General features: G+C 45.2%; 2 protein-coding genes across 4 annotated transcripts; one reads left to right on the top strand and one right to left on the bottom strand.

Moving 5' to 3' along the window:
• Positions 1–1015: 1015 nt before the first annotated feature.
• LOC135401396 (SET and MYND domain-containing protein 4-like) lies at positions 1016–4950 on the bottom strand. Its single transcript, XM_064633793.1, has one exon. It carries the CDS (start codon positions 4476–4478, stop codon positions 2172–2174), a length of 2307 nt encoding a protein of 768 aa, XP_064489863.1. The 5' UTR covers positions 4479–4950; the 3' UTR covers positions 1016–2171.
• Positions 4951–5005: 55 nt separating this feature from the next.
• Positions 5006–13822, top strand: LOC135401395 (calcium permeable stress-gated cation channel 1-like). Of its 3 annotated transcripts, XM_064633790.1 has the most exons (24): positions 5006–5167; positions 5612–5787; positions 6110–6192; positions 6281–6368; positions 6454–6491; positions 6555–6694; positions 6856–6907; positions 7001–7112; positions 7235–7308; positions 7740–7820; positions 7898–8024; positions 8079–8212; positions 8836–8961; positions 9037–9181; positions 9680–9786; positions 9854–9940; positions 10012–10068; positions 10647–10809; positions 10894–10999; positions 11055–11222; positions 11281–11393; positions 12197–12271; positions 12360–12527; positions 12889–13822. In XM_064633790.1, the coding sequence occupies exons 2-24, from the start codon at positions 5629–5631 to the stop codon at positions 13054–13056; spliced, it is 2571 nt and encodes an 856-aa protein (XP_064489860.1). In that variant the 5' UTR covers positions 5006–5167; positions 5612–5628; the 3' UTR covers positions 13057–13822. The 3 variants fall into 3 exon arrangements, with proteins under 3 accessions (XP_064489860.1, XP_064489861.1, XP_064489862.1); XM_064633791.1 differs by having other exon boundaries at positions 12360–12977; XM_064633792.1 differs by lacking the exons at positions 12197–12271; positions 12360–12527; positions 12889–13822 and adding an exon at positions 11693–12017.
• Positions 13823–21150: the final 7328 nt, after the last annotated feature.

The following is a 21150-nucleotide window of genomic DNA, read 5'->3' as shown; positions in this document are numbered from 1 at the left end:
AGAACGCGAACGATAGATATATAACGATTTTTTACTTGTTCCCCCATATCTAGTTAACGTTCACAGAAGTTTTTGCTTGCTCTGAGCACAAGAAAACAGTTGCCGTCGAAACAACATGTCAAGCATCACATATTTACTCGTATATCTCCAGGCGACGTCCTGGCGATATCCCACTGATGTTCAAAGTGTCCCAAATTTGGTATATTCTGGATCTTGCACAGATACCCGAGATCTGCAGGCTGCTTACTTTCAAACATCCAAAGCGCGATATCCTACAGACGTACATGGGACATCTGTTATTTACTAGTATAAAACCGAAACGCAATTGTTGTCCTTGGATGTCCAACAGATGACATGGGCGTTCAGATATTCAGGACGTTCATGACCTTGTAGGGATATCCTAGGGATGTTAGTGGTTTACTGGGTCCAATGAAGAAATGCGACAGCCCGGTGTTCCGTAAACTTTGTTCCAAGCTCTACTATTTCTGAAACGTGATGTGAGCAAGCTTGCGCTTGTCCCATATCCTATGATTGGCAACAAAAAGCCCTGTATCTTGAATGCGTTTGAAGAATACGAAGCTGTTTCAGGGGCAAGACTGAATAGATAAAAAAAGTGCAGCACTTTTTTTTAACCTCCAGCCTTGCTGCGAGGCTCCAGTCAGGCCAGACATAAAAAATTGTTGGTGTAACTTTCGACTGTACTGAGACTTCCTGCAACCTCCTTTCGTCGGACCGTGAACGAGGGCGCGCAAAAAGTGGTCGGGCGCTCCGAAACGCATGATGTTCGATTATTTTTTCCGATGGGATGCCTCCTCAATGTCCGTGTCAATTGCCATGAACTTGAGTGAATTCGGCACGCGCTTCACATAGGTGGGGTAAAAAAGCGACCTTCATTTGGCAAATTCCCGGTTCAGTTCCTAAAAACTGACATAATGACATTCACATTAGGAGGCGACAAAAACCTAGTAAGAACAAATGCCGCGTTGAACAGTTGACCGCATGATTCTAGGTGGCGTAGTTTTAATTTTTTTTATTTAATGACATTTTTAATTTAATGACACGTTTTTTGGGACAGCTGGCTTGATGACAGTACATGTGTCTTGGCCCATCCTACAGTTGACAACACAAAATTAATGCCGGGTCACAAATATTTTTATGACATTGAAAGACCACCGTATTGCGCATACAGGAGAACATTATTAGAGTATCTTTTTTGTTGTTGCTTTTCGTTCTTCTTTTCGATGACAGTAACACCTGTCTACAATTCTTATAGTAACTACAACAGTTGGAACTTCCTAATACTGTAGCTGCGCAGTAACTGCAGCTGCTTACCCTAGCAGTGAAGAAATGCCCACAGCCTTGCCCCAAACACTTGGCATACAAAGTGCACTTTACGGACTAATGTTAACAACCACCGAGTGGGCCCTACTATTTGGCACAACACATCTATTCTCTTTTCTCAACACATCGTGTAAATGGATAATAATTCACGAGAGCCTGGCCTCCCTATATCAGCCACATTAGCTTTGCTAGCCACTCCTCTTTCACTTAATTTTTGCTCGTTAATATGGAAGCATTGCTCTGCGTACGATGCTAGCAAAAACCTGGACAAATGTTTCTGAAACAAATCTCAGTCTTCTTTTTGTCTCACGGACGTGTGGAACTTGTCCTGAAGCTCATCTGGGGAGCAGGAAGGCCAAAAAGTGTCCAGAATGGATAACAACTTTTTGCCAAGGCCCATTGATTAACTGGGCTAATGTATGTCCCTTGATGACAGTGTGGTCACCATTTCCTGCTTTTTAATAAAAGACTCGACCTCACTGACATGTGTTCGAATGAAGGTACTATAATGAAAATCATTAAACAATCAGGCTTGACTGAAGGGTATTTCTGATTATAATAGGACTCATTAGGATCTAATCACTTTGCTCACAGCAAGACAAGCTAGTTTTCTTTTTTCGAATTTGCTCTATGCGACATTTCTGTTAAAAACATTTGTCTATATCAAAGCGGCACAACTGTGCTTTGCTGCAAAACTCTTCTAAAAATATCAACTGAGTGTGCAGTCATGCTCTCACAGTCCAATAACAACCAGCTAGCAACACTGTAAAAGGTATAAAACTGCTGAACTGAAGGTCAACAGTAAACTGACCAACGAGAGAGCAAAGCCTTCAATAACCAACAACTTGCGACAAAAGTGTCCTCTTGTCCCCCAACTCCTGCACGGCCTTGTGCGCCCTCCCGTAATGGAGCAGAAAAATCTCTTCTGCCTTATCTATCACCGATCCCGCCTCTTTCACCAACTCCTTAATCTCTCCACACGACGTGTCTTCCTTATGAGCTTGCGGAATCGCATTCACGACGATGTCGGACATCTTCAGCAGCTCGTGACCGAGCTCTATGCTGTTCTCCCCGTATATCTCTCGTACCGCTTCCAACGCAGGCCGCAGAACCGTCACTGCCGAACGGAAGTCGCCGAGCGAACATAAGCAGCGTGCCACCGCGTCCCTCGCTTCGAGGAGCTTCACATTATGTTTGTACATGAGCTTCTCGCGAGACCCGAGACACCTGCGGAGCCTCTCGAGCGCTTCGACGTGGTTTCCCTTCTCCGCGAGCTGGACACCCTGAATGTACAGGTCGTGCATCCTGAACACCCTCTGTTCCCTGTCCAAGCAGTCCTGAGTGGTACCGCAGGTCGCGCACTCGCTCTTACCGCTCCCGTCGGGCTGTCGGAGCGGACCTTCGCAGTATTCACACTTCAGTGCCTGCAGCCTCTGGTCGGGTTCGTCTCCGGCCCTGCACGCGTCGCAGGTGCACGTAAAAAAGTACTGCTCCCGCAGGGCCTGCTGCCGTTCGGAGTACGGCATCTTCCGATAATGCGGTCCGTAGCAGTTTAGTACTTCTTTGCCCGCCCCGATTGGTCTCACAGCGCGTACAACTAACGTGTCGCCGTTAATGAACCCGGATATGACGTTTGGATTGCACGAGTGATTCATGAGACTGGCGCTGGGAAAGATGGCAGTCGCGACGCGAACTTGGGCAGACGTCACGACGACGTCGTCTTCCTTAACGGCGTCGGATTCGATGCTCGTGATGGCGTGCGCATTGCAGACGAGTTGGAGGATGTGCCGTAGCAGAAGACCCCCCACGATTGTTTTAATGCTCGTGCCGGTCCGTTCCGCCAGAGAGGAGTTGCGGCCAGGGTTCTTTTCTTCGTCGATGTCCATCTCTTTGAAGCGTGACGATACTTCCTGCATGTCGAAGAACGAGACACGATCTAAAAGTAGATACAGCAAAGCGGCTGTGATTGAGTACTGTAAACTGTCTTCCGCGTGCACCTTTTCAGAGTGAGACACTAATTCGAACACGGCGTGATAGGGGTGGCTCTTCTCACTGGAATCGCTGCGTCGAACGTTCTGGAAATAGGTGACCAGGTTGGGCATTCCGGTCACTAGAAGGATGCGGAGTGCCAGGTGCGCAACGCCTATAGAGAACAGGAGGTCCAAGTTCCCGCACTCCCACTTGTGATATCCCGTCCACGAAGCCTTCGCACATGCAAATGTGCAGTAACGAACTTGATTGCACTGCGTACAAGGTACGGCGTTTGTGAGCTCCCTGTCGCAATGATGACAGTGACTCTTTGCAAACTGAGGTAAAAGGACGGATGTGTACGGTTTCTCGATGAAGAGAGCCTCGCCGGGGTGAATGTCCGTGTTGGCCACGACAAAGCGTCCGCTCTCTGTACTATAGAGCATGTCAACAGCTGATGTACAAGAAGGAAGTTCTTTGTGCCATCCACGGCTGATATCTGTCTGTACGTCTTTACGTGGCTCATTGTGTGCAGGCTTCGTTGAACAGGGTGGTGCGTCGCAAGCCTTTCTAAAATTCTCAATCTCCTTGAGGTGTTGTTTCATCTTGGGCGGCTCAAGAGCATACCTTTGCAGGCATTCTTCGGCGGTGTCAAAACTATTACAGGCGTCACTGTGGTCACCAAGCCGTAGCTGGCACTGACCCCTGCGTAAAAACAGCTTGAAGTGTAAATGTGAGGGATACCCTAACTCCAACGCATAGGCTATGTCATATAGCGCTTGTTGGTATTTGCCAGAATGAAAAAATGCCGCAGATCGATTTGCAAAGCCTAAAGATAGTTCGTCTGAGTGGCCAGCTGCGTCTGGGGACTCTGGAAACGGCGCCGAAAGGATGCTCCGCGTGTACAATTCGACTGCTTTATCGTAGTGTTTTTTGTTGAAATAAATATTCCCTTCACTTCGCAGTTCTGACGCCTTTTCCCAGAACTTGCGGTGTTTTGCCGAGCACAAAACGTTAAGCCACTGCTGAAGTATCGGTTTAATCACATCACTACGAAGGCAGAATTTCACTTTCTCCTCGCAGGTCTTCAATGTCGTAAAGCGCGTAATGCTGTTGCACTGTCTCACGCGTTCGCAGACTCTGTCTAAAACTTCTTGCCAGCTTTCCATGACGTAATTTATGAAGCTAATAGGTGGTGCTCTGACCCTGAAACTCTACAGGGACACCTTCGTTGTCATGTGTGAGCAGCGTGGTGAGCAGAAACAGCTGTTGCTGACTTCTCTTCGCCGGTTGAGTTAGTTTGAGTTAGTTGATCACGTTTCTCGCAGTGGAGACAGATATTGGCGCCGTAGCGCGCCACATGTCGAAAAAAAATTAAGGAAGCTTGCAAAACTTAATTCTTTCAGCTTACAATCCTCCAAGCGTTACTTCGAACTGGAGAAAACAGAATTCTCGGATTCCCGTCACAACCAGTCCAAGCAGTGGTTTGGCGTCCTGCCGTTGGGTGTTGCTGTCGTCGCCGGCCCAATGGTTCCGTTTTCGTTTTTGAAACAGAGGACGTTTGCATCATGAAATACTGTATTTGGGGAAATTGCTACACAAGGTGCAGAAAACCATTGCGAAAATGCTCATGCCGCAGAAAACGACGTTGCAGACAACGCACGGCAGCACGCACCGTCGCGCATGCGCTTCGGAATGTTCTAATAGGTAATGGTGGTTCCCAGATGACGGTTCCATGAGCGCGCATTGATGGTTTTAAAATAATACCGTACAGATACGTATGTTTTGCAGCGAATTAGCAGAGACATCTCCTTCGAACTTCCTCAGCAGCCGTCAGCGCGTCCGTACTGAACCAAAGGTAAAGAGCGAACATTGTACAGAAAACAACGCAGTGCGCGCAAGAAACCGAAACCATTTCGCTGCTTGTTAGTAGCATAATCACAGACTGTGGCACATTTCTTTGAGAGGATTAGGAACTTGCTTATAGGCACCGGTGGCAGGTACATATCAAGGCTTACACCGGAACACGTGCCAATTTGTTTCCCGGCGCCTATATACATTTTCGATGAAATAAAGCTGTACATGGAACAGCTGTTTGGGATGAGCAGTAGCATATGACAAAGGGACAAAGCAAAACTGTTTCTGCATGGACAAGTGTCTCTGTGACAAATGTGTCTAAATAGAGTATTTTTCAAGCAAAGAGCAATATCCTTTTTATTTTATTTATTTATTTTTCAGTACGTATTGAAAGTGTCTGACATATATGCCCTGCTAACAGGTATGTTTGTGTCCACCTGTGTAGAGGCAGCACACTGCACAATGACTCATAAGCCTTGGCAGAGTGATGGCTACATTCTCTTTGAAGAGCGAAGCACCATCAAGTGCAACTTCTTCAAGAAAGGGAACTTCTCGGTTACCCTTGCTCCAGGCTATCAAGGTATCCCTGAGAACCTCATTATCAACTTCGGAATGTGGGTGGTAGGTGTCACAACGTCCTCTTTCCTTCCACGTAAATGTGCATGCGTGAAACATGTAGAAAGTATACACATAGAGCACTGCACTCCACATGCAATGCTCTCAAGCCATGCACACGTGAACAAAACTGAGCAGCGTTTGTGGCACAGTCTGTGTCTAATAGAGGATGATCATAGTAGTCCAGGAGGTACACAATGCACTTCTACATTGAGAGGAACAATATACAGAATATATGCTTCGTGCTGAAAAATAATGGATACATGTCTGCAGAGTTTAGGGGGTCTGGAGTATGTAGACAAGTATAAATTCTACATTATGCTTGCAGGGTCTTCTGGGCCTTTACAGCATTCTGAACAGGACTGTCAAGAACTATAGTAGAATGGCAATGGTACATCGAGCAGACCAAAAGTAAGGATCCTGCTTTCATTGCAAAACGGGCAGAGGAAATTACCTGGTTGATAATTACTGCTCTGAAGCAGACAGTTATCTCTTACAGTTGGTCTCAGCTCATTTACGGGAACAGAGCAGACGCGGCAGACGACGACAGTTTGGAATCGCTAGAGGGAGCCATAAGAAATGAAACTGTATGTACTGTTACTGTCAAACGGCACGACACATTTAGCTTTGGGGAACATTGGGGACCTAAAATAATGTCCTCGTATTTTGTAGGGACTTCTAAGCTGGGTATGGTCCATATTTTTGATAAAGTGAGTTCTTGCATGGCCCCGTTCCAGTGAAAACGACCTTCATGCGTGGTTTTTGTGCTCTAGGGATAGACACGTACTCAAGAAAAACGGACCAGACGCTGTTCAATACCTGACCTTCCAGCGGCACATCATAGTGTTTGTCCTGATTGTATGTCTCTGCTGTGTGGGAATTATCCTCCCAATACACGTTTTTGGAGACATGGGTAAGAAGTGACCAGACATTATACGGTACCATAATATTGCGCTGTTCCGCAATTTGTGGGTACCCATTACTTGAATCCAGTATGGCAATACCGCAGAGCAGTTTCTACAAAGACCTTGTCATGACTGAAATGAAAATAAATTCAACTTGAATATATTACAGAAGGAGATGCTAGGAAGTTTGTGCATACCACCCTTAGTAACCTCGATCCTAAGTGAGTACAGACCGAATAATAAGCTGTGCACTAGCAAGCACATTATCTTATGCATCTCGACACCATCTTTGTTCTGACCATCCCACTCCGAAGGGCATCAAGTCTCTGGGTGCATGTTGTGCTGGCTTTCTTGTTTCTTCCCATGGGCGTTATGTTCATGCGCCACTTCTCGGCTAAGCTTCAGATTCGCCCAGAAGAAAGCAGGGTAAATGAATATTTGGCACAGTTTATACAGCTTTTTACTGTGTCGTTGCCTCAGTGAGCAGGCAGCGAGATATATGCTGTATAGTTGTGCACAGTGCATGTCATCTGACCAACTTTGTGCAGGTCACAAGAACACTTATGATTGTAGGAGTGCCGAGGAAATATTGCAACCTCCAGTTGTTTCAGCAGTACTTCAGGTTGGTTCGAAGTACTTGCGCAATCAGAGTTGATGTTAAAAAGGGAAATTAATGTCTTCATAACTCTAATAGGGCTTATGTTCTTTCTCTGGGACTGTAGTCTTAAAGGGGCACTAAAGTGCAAAAATTTCTCCTCTCAGAACGATTTGATTTGATGATTTTGATGATTTACTTTGATTGATTTGATTTGATGTTTTCTTGCACAACAACAGCAAAGGACATAATGCGTCGAGTCTATGGTAAAAAATTCACTTTTTTTGTTTCATAAATTTTGTTTTCGAATATGCCGTCCCGCAGAATGAAATATGCGGTTACCTTGACAGCAATACAAAAGGAACAGGATTTATTCATTGAGTACGATAATTTTAAGTGCGAAGGAAATCGCAATTTACGCTTCCCATCTTGAACTAGCTCTCTTTCTACATTTTCAGCGAAGCTTACCCAGAGTGCATAATACAAGACATTCAATTTGCATATGACATCAGAGAGCTCATGCTGTTCGATAGCAGCAGGTGAGACACTTGCAGGCGACACATATCGCCGTCAATTGACCGTGAATTGATGTTGCATCATTGCTGGATAATTGCAGAGAGGTGTCAACACAAGCCAGGCTGTGGTGTGAGAACCATATCCTCACCACAGGAGAGAGGCCCAAGATGAGACCCCACCAGTTTGGACGGCTGTGGATATTTGGTGATTCCTGTGGCTGCAGAATGGTATCTTTCAACTTTTGTACGTGCAACACTGCCGTAACACCCTGCAAAATGTAGGTTGATGCATTGGACTACTACCTTTACGAAGAGCACAACTACCTCGGAAAAGTTGAATCAGAACGTTCAAGAGCCCTTAGCAGACCTGTTGGATTTGTTTTTGTTACTTTTGAGACTGAAGAAATGGCAGCTATGTAAGTATAGTACCTTTTCTGGATGCCTGTGGGGGCAGAAAACTGCCAACTGAAATTACAACAGCAGTGCATATGTCAGGCCCTGTGTTTTAGGATAAAACCCGGCAAAACATGTTTTTACCCTTCGATTTGCATCGTCACCACTTCGGCTAAAACCCGAAAAAAAAAACAACTCAAAAACGAACTTGGCAAAGTCCCAATTCAGCCTCCAATATGGGTACAGGAGAACACTATAAACACAGCTGTTCCGCATCTCATGTGCATCTGAAATGCGAGAGGCGGTTTTTCTTAATTTTCCACCCGATATCGCCCGATTTTACCCTGTTTTACGGCTCCTGGAATAAAACCAGATTTTTACCCCAAGATTTAAAAAAAAACATAAAACCCGAAAACACAGGGCTCTATGCATACTGAACGATTTCCGTGCTAGCGCCATTGTTTCTAAGTCAGATTTGAAGGAATTTTGTCACCTGCTGGATCCCATTAGTGCATTTTACACTGTGTTAACCTCTCTAGTGTATATATGTGTGTGTTCATTGAGTAGTTGATCAAGTGCCCTCCTGTTTGTCCCAAACGCATGCAGTGAACAAAGTCTGACCTTTCCTTGTTCTGCTTCACTGCAGGGTGTGCAAAGATTATAGAACTCAATGCCAGTGTTACTCCACTATGCCATCCTCATCACTGAACAAGCAACTGCGCCCGAGTATGTGGAAAGTCACATTTGCCCCACCTCCGAGCGATATATTTTGGTAAGGTTCCCGATGGTGCAATTGGGAGCTGCTTATTTCTAATTCCTTATTTATTTATTTATTTTTTACATGTAGGGAGAACCTCGCAATTGGCAAGTGGGCCTGGTACATTCGATCATTCTTCATAAACTTTGTACTTTTCCTGGTCCTGTTTTTCCTGACAACGCCCTTCATAATCGTGTCTAACCTGGATAGAATATTTCGTTCTGCAGAGCCGCTGGTAAGTTGCACTAATTGGCACAGCTTCAGCAAGATTTTTTTTTATTGGTAGCCGATACAGTTGCATTTGCAGACACAAATTCAGTAATGCAGACGTTCGAGATGCACTGCTCAAACCTACCTGTTATTGACATTTATTAACGCTTATCATTTGCTATGTGCAAAAACACATGCACATGCATGTACTTCAATAAGTTGAGCAATAGCTGAGCTCGTTAATTGTTTTAGCTTATTTGTTCAACAGTCACTTCATAACGAGGCCACATTACAAACTAGATTGAAGCAATATCCTCAGGTCACGAGCTGTGTATATTTCAGACAGACTGTTCGACTGAGACCAGTTGAAGGATGCACTTTCTGTTCAAAATATCAGCAGCTTCCGACCTGAAGGCTTTCCTTTTAGTTTATACCTTCACCAGTTCGCTGGGTTTTCCCACACATTATAAAATAGTGTGGACGTATAAGATGCTACATTAAAAATCTTCCTTCCCATTTTCAGCATCCATTTTTTTCAAAATTCCTTCCAACCATGATGCTCTGGCTGGTAGCCGCTGCCATGCCTGCCATGGTCACTATGTCAGACGTCTTCATCGCACACTGGACAAGGTGAGCTATAACTACATCATCTCACGCCGACACATACATGTGCCCCTCCTGTCACACGCACTGTTAGGTCATCAAGAAACCATTCTGTGATGAAAAAGATCTTTGTGTTTCTCCTCTTCATGGTTCTCATACTACCATCTTTGGGCCTCACAAGGTACGTGAAATCTATGGTGTTGTGCTTGGTTCCCACTTCTTTCTAACCGTGGCTATGAACTGTGCTTCTAGTGCTGAAGCGTTTGTTGGCTGGGCATTTAAACCAAGCAATCAAACAGAGTTATGGAAGTGAGTATGCAATGCGTGCGCAGGGTTCTTCGTTTTCGGGTTAAACCCGATTTTTCACGATAGTCCCCCCCCCCGAACAAGTCTTCACGAATTCGGGTAAAACCCAGTATCTACCTGAAATCCTTGCGGTCCTTCAACTTGTCGTTCTAGGTAAACCATCGTAAAAGTGAATCATAATATCGGCAAAGAGAGCTAATTGTGACAACCTATTTGTCCACCTTTTATAATCCCCTCCTGCAGGAGAAAAAAAGACGAGCTTTTGTAGAGCTCGGACAAGTGTTTGAACACCGCGGTCATTCCTTGCCGCAGTTCCGAGCCGTAATATAAAGATTGTTTCTCGTCCCAGTGTCGCAGCAGTGACTCGTTTCACATGCCTTTCGTTTCACCCGAAAATTCCCCGATGACATATCACAGATCGTAGCGCTCAATTTGTCCCCGAGTTCTCGTGTGTCCCCCCCCCCCCCCCTTTGAATTTGAAAAATCATAAAACCCGAGAACGAAGAACCCTATGCATTGAAAAAAAATAATAAAAAATTTTGTCTATGGGCAGATTTTACATCCAGCTTTGTGCATTTCAGATGCCTTTACCTGCCAGATAGCGGTGCATTTTTTATAAATTATGTGGTGACCTCTTCGTTTGTGGGAACGACAATGGAACTCATTCGTTTCCCGCAGCTTTGCCTCTTCATGCTGTACACCTTTATGTCTAGATCAAAGGCAGAAACCTTTGCTGTTCAGAGAGTAAGTAATACGATGGTAGCATGAGACCACAACCTTAGAAATGATAAACAAGTGCCCTGTGTCTTCCCTACATAATACCTACAGGCGTCCCTGTTCGAGTTCCATTTCGGAGTTCACTACGCGTGGTACCTCCTTATCTTTGCCATTATCATGATCTACAGCCTGTCCTGCCCGCTCATAGCACCTTGTGGTAAGCTGTATCGGATCATCGGATCATCGACTCTATCGGATCATGTGTATTTCAGGCCTGCTGTACTTGTGTTTCAAGCACTGTGTGGATCGGTACAACATTTACTTCGTGTACAGTCCCTCAAAGACAAACAAATACATCCACGCTACCGCTATTGACTTTGTCATCATATCCCTGATTCTGCTGCAGTTCTCGCTTTTCATATTCTTCTACCTGCGGACAGGTAACAAACGGAGTCTGAGCTTCGAAGCATACATTCTCACATACCCTTTTTGTTCCAGGTGCCAGCAATGTAACGTTAGTGCTATGCATCGTTTTCATGCTATCGGTGATAATGTTCATTGGCCAAGCAATGATGAAATGTTTCAGAGACTTTGGTCCCATAAAATATGTGGTGAGTGGCTGCCCAAGCAGCACAACATCTTGGCCCAATATTGGACCAATCTTAGGCCAGCATTGCCAATCTTGGACCAACCTTAGGCCGGCATTGCCAATCTTGGACCAGTCTTAGGCCGGTATTGCCAATATTGGACCAATCTCAGGCCGGCATTGCCAATATTGGTCCTATATTGGGCCAAGATGTTCTGCTGCTTGGGTGTATTCTGCAGTCTTGTGAGACGGGTGCGAAATAACGCCAGCTAGGTTTGCACTGTAAATAAGTGGGAGAGAAATGTCGGGAACAACTCCACGCAGGCGACAAAACGAAAATCGTACGCCGGGCGACCTTCTCCAACGAGGAAGGTGTCTGTTCTTACGACAGCACCGAAATCTGCGGCAAAACAGCCAAGAAAGATCCTAAGACCTGCCTCAGCTGGAGGCACTCTTCAAACAGCTCAAACCACTCGGGAGAACTGCCAAGGTGGACAGCCAGCGCCTGGAGTGGAGATAGCAATGCCTAATGAATAGACATGAATGTACAGGATTTCGGTGCTCGATAATAATATACGTTTTCAGCCAGGATAGTTAACCAGCCACGAATAAAGCAGTCTGTAACTGCAAATAAAGTGACTTTTGTTTATGTGTGTGTGTGTGTGTGTGTGTCTAATTGGAGCTGGATAGGGCTGTGCAAATAGCGACCAAAGCAAATACACCTGGAGCACATACCACGTGATGTTTCATTGCAATATATTGCTTGGAAGGGGCTATTCTGTAAATTTGCTGCACAATTTTTTCTTAGTTGAGCTTGATGTGTTTCAGGCTTCAAGTCTCTTCCACACGAATGAAAGTGGCTGCACTGGTAACACTGTCATAACTGAAGACAATGATGAGCAGGTATACTAACTGCTGCGCGCTATGTGGGTCCACCCAGCTCTACTGCTGTTCCCTGGTCCTTTCTATATTAGCATTTTCTTTGCCCTAGCTTTATGTACCTGACGTTCTGAAGGATCGGCCCATACCTCCGTCACTGCTGACGCCAGCTCAACATGCAAACAGGGATACCAGCACTAGCTCAGACACATCAGGAAGTGAATCAGACATCAGAACTTCCTCCACATCTGATGACCCTGAACACACCATACCAGCAGAGGTATGAGAGCTTTGTGTAGCCCTCAATTCGTAGAGCTACACCTTACAGTTGAGCATTTAGAATCACGGAATAGAAAGCGTTTCAGCACAAATTAGAAAAACTAAATGTGTGACACAGTGTGGTGGTATACCCTACAGTGTTTCCCATCGTACTTGATCCTCACGCCACCACTTTTAATCTCTGTCCCGTAGAAGTTAATCTTAATCTTCACGCTATCACTTTTAGTCAGTGTACCACGACATTTAATCCATGTGTGACTGCTTTTAATCCTGTACCATGTGATTTAATCCAAAGTTCTCGCATCCTTTCTGCATTCACCTTAGCAGCTTACAAACAATAATTAACCTGTATTACATTGTAGATAACGTTTGAAGGCAAGCATCCTATCGGAAGATTGAATGCCATAGAACAAGGATTAAAAGTGGCAGAACAAAGATTAAATTCCGTGGCGCAAGGACTAAAAATGGCGGCACTAGGATCAAATAAGACGAAGAACTGCAGAATATACTACCACGCTGTGGTATGCTAACTGACAAAAGTGATGCACACTTGTACACAATCAGACCGATCTCACAGTAAGCAGCAGAGCAAGCATATGCAGACGGGTGAGGCTATGCTATGTTTGGTATAGCCAGCATGGTTCATCTGTGCACCTCAATCAGGTATTTTCCACAACTGTACACCTGTTGTGCAATGCTTATTTACCTGTATTTCTCTTACGCAAGTTAAGTGTGCTTTCAGAGAAATAATACATTGGATATGTGTATGGTTATATATTTTTTTTTGCAAATACCAAAAGGTTCCAGATTTTATTCTGATGCACCTGGATAAAGTGTTGAAAGTGCCGTTGTTACATGCCAATAAAATAGTTTCTGGTGTTTTGAACTATTTCGGCATGCAGAGCATAGAGAAATTATGGAATTCTTGGGCATGGAGTCTATTTTTGCACAGTGCATCTTGTATATTGTTGCAAGCACGAAACGCACACTGTCCGTGGTTGAGAATCTGTTTTCAGCTACCTTTTCAGCAATTTCGAATTTATATCGTGCACTGTGTACAGAGTTCTGCATAGTCATGAAAATGTATATATTGTCCAGTCAACACATAGTACAGAGAGTCACTTGGAATGTTGTCAGATAATTGAACCGAGAAATCACTCTTAATTCTTACTAACAGGTGTTTATTGTGTCCTGTTGCCAGGCAGATGCCCCTCGACATACATACCACATATTTACAAATGCTTGTCTAATTTATTTATCAATGGCTTTGCAATAAAATCTGTTATGTCAACATTTTATTTATTGTCATCACTTTGTTTTGCATGTCACTTCCAGAGTGCAGCTCTCTGCACTCCTCCTTTTCCTTTCCATAGGATACGGCTGAAGGATTGCAGTACAAGGGCAGCGAGTACATATACAGTGCCATTCATGTCAAATGAAACGTATTACAGACCACAGTATTGAGTGCAGAAGAAAATTTTGAAATACACACCGATGTAGCAGTGCAATGAAACAATGAGAAACATAATAAGGATATGTTACAGTAGTAAGATACTTACCAGTGCACAATTTTGAATTCCAACTTGAAAGGTACCTAACTTCTGATCAACGCAGTCATCAAAACAAATTTTTAGAAGGCCTTTACCTAGACATAGTGGCATCACTAGGGTACATGGCACCCCCCTCCCCATTAATGGATCCCTTTCTATACCAGACGGTATGCGATAAATAACGATATCATACCGCAGACCAAAAAAAAAATCATGTGCTCGCAGAGGGCTCCTCCTGTCGCCGCAGAGAAAGAGGTACTGGTGCGTACCCGTCACCCCCTTCTGTCACGTCACCCGGTGCGGTTCGCACACCCCCACCCTAGTGACACCACAGCCTAAACATACATTCTCAGCAGTAAACATCTTCTTCCTTCGGTCTCAACCGGGCTCACGTAGTACGCCGTCTTGTCACTGCGTAATTAAAGAGAAAAATGCCACAAAAAAAAGCAGCCATAAGCGGTGCAGCGCGATATATTGGAGGCCTGGCCTGATCTGCTGGCGCGACGTAATCGGATCTGTGTGATGTCACACACAGCGAGTACCCACGACTTCTCATTTTCTACGGAAAATTCGTCTTCTACGGACAAAGAGCGACGCTACTTGCAGCGGAGTGACGTCAGCATCACTTGCACACTTAGGGGAGTCTCCGAAGGAGGAATAGGGGTTTCTAGATCAAAGACCTTGCATGCAACAGGTAACTATTACGAACGTCCTTTTCTCACGATTGCACGTTACTTTTTGCACAACGTGCCGCAACCAAAAACAATTTATATAGGGAGGCCTTCACTGTTCCTTTAATCTGTCTGTATGGAATAATCTGTGATGGAAGGTTAACTGTTCTGAGCATGAAACACAAACACAACACAAGCCTCAAAGTGCCCAAGACATGAACAATTCAAATACGGCAGCCGTTGAAAAGGCCAGACAGCAGTTGGGATCGAACCACGCTACTCTTGAATGCCGGTTGAATGCGCCAACCACTACGCCACGCTGGCATCTGCTTTCCAACAACAATGTGAAGTGAGAGAGTGCGTGTCCCATTAGTTGAACAAGAGCCCTTGGTAAGTCGTCAGAAAGCAGACGCCAGCGTAGCGTAGTGATCGGCGCAGTCGACCGGCAATCGAGAGTAGCGTGGTTCGATTCTCGCAGCTGTCTGGCTTTTTTGACGACTGCCGTACTTAAATTGTTCGTGTGTTAGGCACCTTGAGGCTTTTGTTGTGTTTCAAGCACCAGAACAGTCACTGCCCATCGTGCTCACCAGGTGTCGCTACCTCGTCCTTGTGTTCCGCTCGTGTTTTTTGTATGTGTGCGAGAGAATGTGGCCCAGAGTGTCACACGAGAGCGAGTGCATCCCGTTAGTTGAATGAGGCTCTTCGGCAAGTCGTCATCTAACAGGCGCAGGTTTAGCTTTTAGTGCTCTCGACCGACAACCGAGAGGCGATTCCTGCCACAGTCTGGCTTTTTTGACGACTCCGATACTGCTGCTGTTTGTGCCGAGCACAGCACAAACGGAGCTTCTCAATGGAACGCCATTGAAAGAGTTTTCATGCTTTTTCTCAGCATCCCAGTTGCATCACACAACCATACAACCACCACCGCAACCACCAGTTGCATCACACACGCGAGTGTCAACATGAAGAGCGTTAAGGTAGGAGGAAGCTGCTTTCTGCGACACACCCTGTACTTCGTAAGACAGTGGAAAATGTGACATCCATGGTGTGTGTACTGCACAATTCTAGAGATGATGCAGCACTACACGTTTCTGTAAGCATAAACAAGCAATGGCATGATAACATGGGGGACAGAGTTTTCCCCATGTGTTCAAGGCCAAGGTGGACTATGGTTAAAAATGCCCCAAGAAACAAAAAATTATACTCGTGTTGAACTTCAGAAGGAAAAAAAATCTAGTTTTGTCATCTACATACGCCGTTGGAGGTAGGGAGACACAATGGCATGCCAGGAGAAATACTGCAGCGTAGCATCATGTGGCCAGTCTAAACAGCCAATACAGAAGCAGACTGAGTATGATGGATTACATTATCTGGCAGAGGAGCGACCGTGACCTCTCTCTGTCCAGCCATCCTATCTGCAGCGCAGTAATATTTTGAGGGGTGACGGACTAGATTTGTTTTCCTTCTTAAGTTCAACACGACTACGGCTCAATTTGATAGTACCCAGAGAACAATCATTGCAACCGTTGCCTGTTGCTGCAGCACCAGCAGTGCCTCATATTCAGTTATTGTTTGCAGTAGGACATTGATGTTTCGTGCACAGGCTTGCACATTTGAAAGTATATCTATGCTATGTGTTATCTTGGCTTGAGTAATATCACAATACAAAAAAAGGAAAAAGGTGAAGTTAAAGTTCCTGCAGACTGTTGAACCACACCACAGTGTAGCAAGACTACCACACCATAGTGCTAAAGGTACACTAGTGCAAAAATTTCTTCTCACGGGATGAAAAAGCTATCGCCTTGACAGCAACACAAAAGGAATAGATTTTGTCTGTTGCATCGTTAGTGATTTATGTGCGAACTAAACCTCCAATTTACACTTTCCCTTTTCCTCTCCTTCCCAAAAAACCACACAATGCAGTGCCGTACACTCTTAAAAATGAACTTTACCACATAGCACGTTCCTAGCTGACCATCATCTCGAGTGACATAGTTCCTTCCCCCAGCGATTTGCCGAAACGAAGGGCGTACGCCATTTCTGTGGCATGGTTCTTAATTGCCACAAAAATGGCGTACACCCCCGCTCTCACCAAATCAAAGGAGTGAACGTTGTCATTCGGGATGATGGTCGGCTAGGAGCATGCTACGCGGTGAAGCTCTGTTCTCAGAGTGCTTAGGTCTCCTGAAAATATTTGTGCACTTATCGTGGGACATCGTTCGAGGAAACCAATGGAACGTCCCCTCCGCATTGGGGTGCTTCTTGAGAAGGTGCAAAACTGCGGCTTCGTTAACACATATATCACAAACAACACAATGGATGAACCACGTTCGTTCTGTGTTGGTGTAAAAGTAAGTGCACCTTTCATTCTATTTCTGCACTCTAGCCCCGCTTTTAAACCCCTCTTGGTAAACCCGTAAACCAGTAGTTTACCCGTACCCATCCCGTATCAGTTTACCCGTAAACCGTTAGTAAACCCCTTTAACTTTTCCCCCCTTTAACTTGTGAGCAAGGAGCTTGTGTCAGAGCCAGATGAGTTTTAGTACTCGTGGTGCCAATTTTCTACACATCCATTACCCTCCATGTCGTAAAACATACAGCTGTGGACAGACTGAGAGAGGAGAGCTGGGAAAGAGTGGAAGAAAGGGGGGTGGGGGGTTAGTTTGCGTCCTGGGTTGACTGCAGGTGGAACTGTGCCGACATTCGTCTGAAAAGTCTGGCAGGAAACCCAGGGAAAACCTCAGACAGCACGGCCGGTGCCGGATTCGAACCCATGTCCCCTCCCAGTCTCGGCGTGGAAGGTGATCATCCTAACCACTTTCTGCTTTCATTATTGCAGGGAGACAGTTAACAATTGAACTGCCACATGTAAACAAGGACTACAATCTAACGAGGAATTTCTTACGCAAACGTTTAGGAAAGATTGCTCTGTCAGAAAAACAAAGGTCGACAAAAAGCATGCAAGGTACGTCTACGTACGGACGACCGTGACCAGGCCACATCTCATCCCTCCTGCGCGTTTCCAGCATGCAAGTGACAGTCGCAACGTGAACAAGCGAAGGCAATATTCATTGGGGAGGCTCGGCCCTGGCTTTTCTGATTTCATTACTGCCACATCAACTGTGTTGGTTGCGAGGCTATATCTCGAACTTTATCTTCAACCTCCAGGAGCGTGGAACATATCCAGACCATAGAACCGTGTGCTTATCTGCAGGAAACGCCACCGGACAGAGAACCGTAGGGTGCACACGACTTCTAGTGGTGCCCTTAACCACAAAAAAACTAAAAACATCTATCGCACAACTTTTGTTGTGAATAGAAGTATTGGAATTTGAACAGTCACGAAAAAACAAAAGTGGGCACTTCTCACGCTCAAAGAACAATATGCTGCAATGGCCCACGGCGCTTTCTGCTTTGTTTCCGCCTACTTCTGGTCCCACCGACTATTCTTTGTTTTAAATTACGCACTCTACTCAGCTGGATCAAATGCATACCCTACTTGGACAAGCCCACGGACACCTCATATTTACCCTAAAAACCGCTTTCAAATGGCAAGCTTAGGAAGAGCAAAAAATACCCGAGTGCTGGGAAACAAACGACTGACACAACCAAGGTTCATTTCATCAACATATGCTCCTATATCGTTCGCCCTCTCGCTTTCCTTCTCTACTGGTTAATGTACCCTCCTCTCCACGTCTCTCTCGTTGAAGTTGAGAGGAAAGCAAAGAAAGGAGGGTCGTCACAGAAGAAGGAAAGAAGGGCCATCACAAAAGGAAGGAAGGAAGGAAGGGGGGGAATTTATTGGCAGAGAAAAAAAAAAAGGAAAGGGAAGATAAAAGGGAAGGAAGGGGAAAGATATACGAGCATATATTGACGCAACAACACACAGTTCAGTGTGTGTGCTATGTCAGTCTCTTTCATATTCTCAGCACTGGTTTATTTATCACTCTGAATCTCACACCAGCCAGCCCAAGTTTTAACACTACCCCAATGCAAACATACTGCTTTGTCTACAGAATGTGTTATACGCAAAGTACGCAAAGTGGGTGATATAAGTACACTTGCTTCCCATTTGGAAATCTGCTCGAGTAATTAAGTGCACTGAACACCACAGATAAATAATGGCTTCAGCAATAAAAACATGGTCCATGTCTACAGCTCGGTCACACAGTTGAACCACTGGTCAACATACTAAGGACCGGTTTCATCAACGCCGATGAACATTTGAACTGAGTTAAGGGTCCCTTAACTTGAAGTTAACGCTTAACTCTGCTTCACTAACGGGAGTTATTGTCACTGGACCATTCATTACATCACCAACTAACGTTTGTAAAACAGAATCGAGCGTTAACTTTTAGCAACCCTTGATCTCTGTTCAAAGATAACCAGCGTTTGTGAAACCGGCAGTAAGAGGACCATGCTTGGAAAATCACCAGATGAAAATTATCTCCCAAACAATTTTATGCGCAGCTCTTCGAACATGCCACATCCACCTAGAAAGTTCCTCGAACAGCGAAGTGGGATAGTTGGCAACTACTGTAATTTCACGCATATTAGCCTCAGCTTATGCACAATTTTTATTTTTATTTATTTTATATTTTTTTCACGGACACTCTGCGGCTCGTCCACCAGCGCGGCTTATCTGATCCCTATTTTTCCCTAGCATTTTCCCCATACGCTGGCCCGACAGTGTCACTGGAACAGCACCGCTCTGCCAATGCACCAACAATGCATAGCAGGGGCGCGTCCACATTCGAGTAGACTGACCTTTCTGGTGCGTTCCCCAAAGCAGCGTTAACGAAAGTGGTGCCAGTGACTCATGTCTTCTGGAAGGCCACTGACCCGTCGATCAGTGAAAAACACGCAACAAGGGCACAATCCGATCTTGGTAGAACAGTAGAACTGGCCTCATTTGTTGTATACCATGCCGACCCGGAGTATGGATCACACTGTTTATGCCCTTCTCTATGGTCTCCTTTGTCGCACAAATCACTCGCATCGTGTTGCCCGCGGCCTATCTGTGAGTGTGGCTTACCTGCGGTGAGGCTTATACGCGGTAAATTACGGTAGTACAGAATATGAACGGCACAACTACTTTACAGCGGGACCGAGAGAGTCACGGGCACGACGTTGAACTTCCAGCTGGTGTTTATTAGCACAAACATTCCCTTAAATACTTCCACCAGAACTGACCAAGGAGCCTTGTAATGTCTCTGCAGCACTTCCCCAGCACGGCTGAGACAGCGCTGCAGCGGCTGAGAGAAAGGGAGATAACAGAGCCAATCATCATCGGACAACTTGGGAACTGAAGTGTGCGAGTCGTGCCTCGGTCAACCCCTTTTAGGAAGAAACATTCCTAGCATCTGAACTGGTAAGCAGGTTCCTTGGTCGGCTCTGGTAGAAGTATCTGAAGAATTGTTCGTGCCGATAAACACCAGCTGGAAGTTCAGCATCGTCCTCGTGCCTCGGTCTGCCCCGCTATTATGTTGCGCTGTTTGTGTCATGTGGCTCAAATCTGTTTCTCAGCACAAAAGGAGTGTTTCCAACACCAGGGATAAGAGCTGATTCTGCATTTTGCTGCACCAGCAGCAAAATGTAGAACGGTGTGACCCAATTAGCAGAAAAGACTGGTGGTTGCAACCGAGAAAGAAAAAAACACGCTCAACAGCAGAAGTGCAAAAACATTTTTACTCACAGATGACACACAGAAATAATACCTATAAGGAATGGGTGTGAGTACCAGATTTACAGGCTTACCTGATCATTTCCTGGTTCATAAAAATATGCGCACCCAGGACTTCCATCAATGTCATCAACAGGGGCTCTGCCCTTGCCAGAACTCCAATCTTCTACGGCTGATTCAGCACGGTGCATAGTTTTTGTTACAGTACTTCCACTCGGGCCTTTCCTCAAATGCATGACATAACAAATGATCAAAACTCCAAATGAAAACAACAAGATAAATTGTGGTTATACTTCAATGCAGGTGGTGCAGTGAGCATGTTGCTTTAGTCATGCCTACCCACTTTTGAGTCGTAAATTTAAAAAAGGTCGTCAGGCACACTTAAGCTTGGCACATGAAGCCAATCCCAAACAAAGCACACACAAAAATTAAGTTGACCCCAAAAAACATTTCAAGACACTGCGAGACAGCCTTGCAAGAGGATTAGGAACGATCCGTAGACCAAGCCGGAATCAAAATCAAAAGTGAGAAATTAGTGATGATGTACAGCGTGTCGGTTCAACGGTAGCATAATCAACAAACACACAGGGAGGACACGGACAGACACGGACAGCGTCCACTAGCAACGGGTTTGTTGTTTCAAATAAACCTTTTGCTAGTGAACATGGTCTGCGCACATCTGCATACTCCACATGCGCTTGTCTACTATGCAAAAGTGAG

Source organism: Ornithodoros turicata, chromosome 7 (genome assembly GCF_037126465.1).
Source record: "Ornithodoros turicata isolate Travis chromosome 7, ASM3712646v1, whole genome shotgun sequence".
NCBI classification, from domain to species: Eukaryota; Metazoa; Arthropoda; class Arachnida; order Ixodida; family Argasidae; genus Ornithodoros; species Ornithodoros turicata.
Note: the sequence above shows the minus strand (reverse complement) of the source record. Positions and strands in the feature narration are given on the sequence as shown.

What these genes read in the sequence shown, in the direction of transcription:
- LOC135401396 (XM_064633793.1), bottom strand. Translation starts at nt 4,478, where the DNA reads ATGGAAAGCTGGCAAGAAGTTTTAGACAGAGTCTGCGAACGCGTGAGA.
- LOC135401395 (XM_064633790.1), top strand. Translation starts at nt 5,629, where the DNA reads ATGACTCATAAGCCTTGGCAGAGTGATGGCTACATTCTCTTTGAAGAG. An exon ending in TGGTCCATATTTTTGATAAA is followed by an intron (nt 6,492 to 6,554) that starts GTGAGTTCTTGC and finishes TTTGTGCTCTAG; the next exon opens with GGATAGACACGTACTCAAGA. An exon ending in ATTCTTCTACCTGCGGACAG is followed by an intron (nt 11,223 to 11,280) that starts GTAACAAACGGA and finishes TTTTTGTTCCAG; the next exon opens with GTGCCAGCAATGTAACGTTA.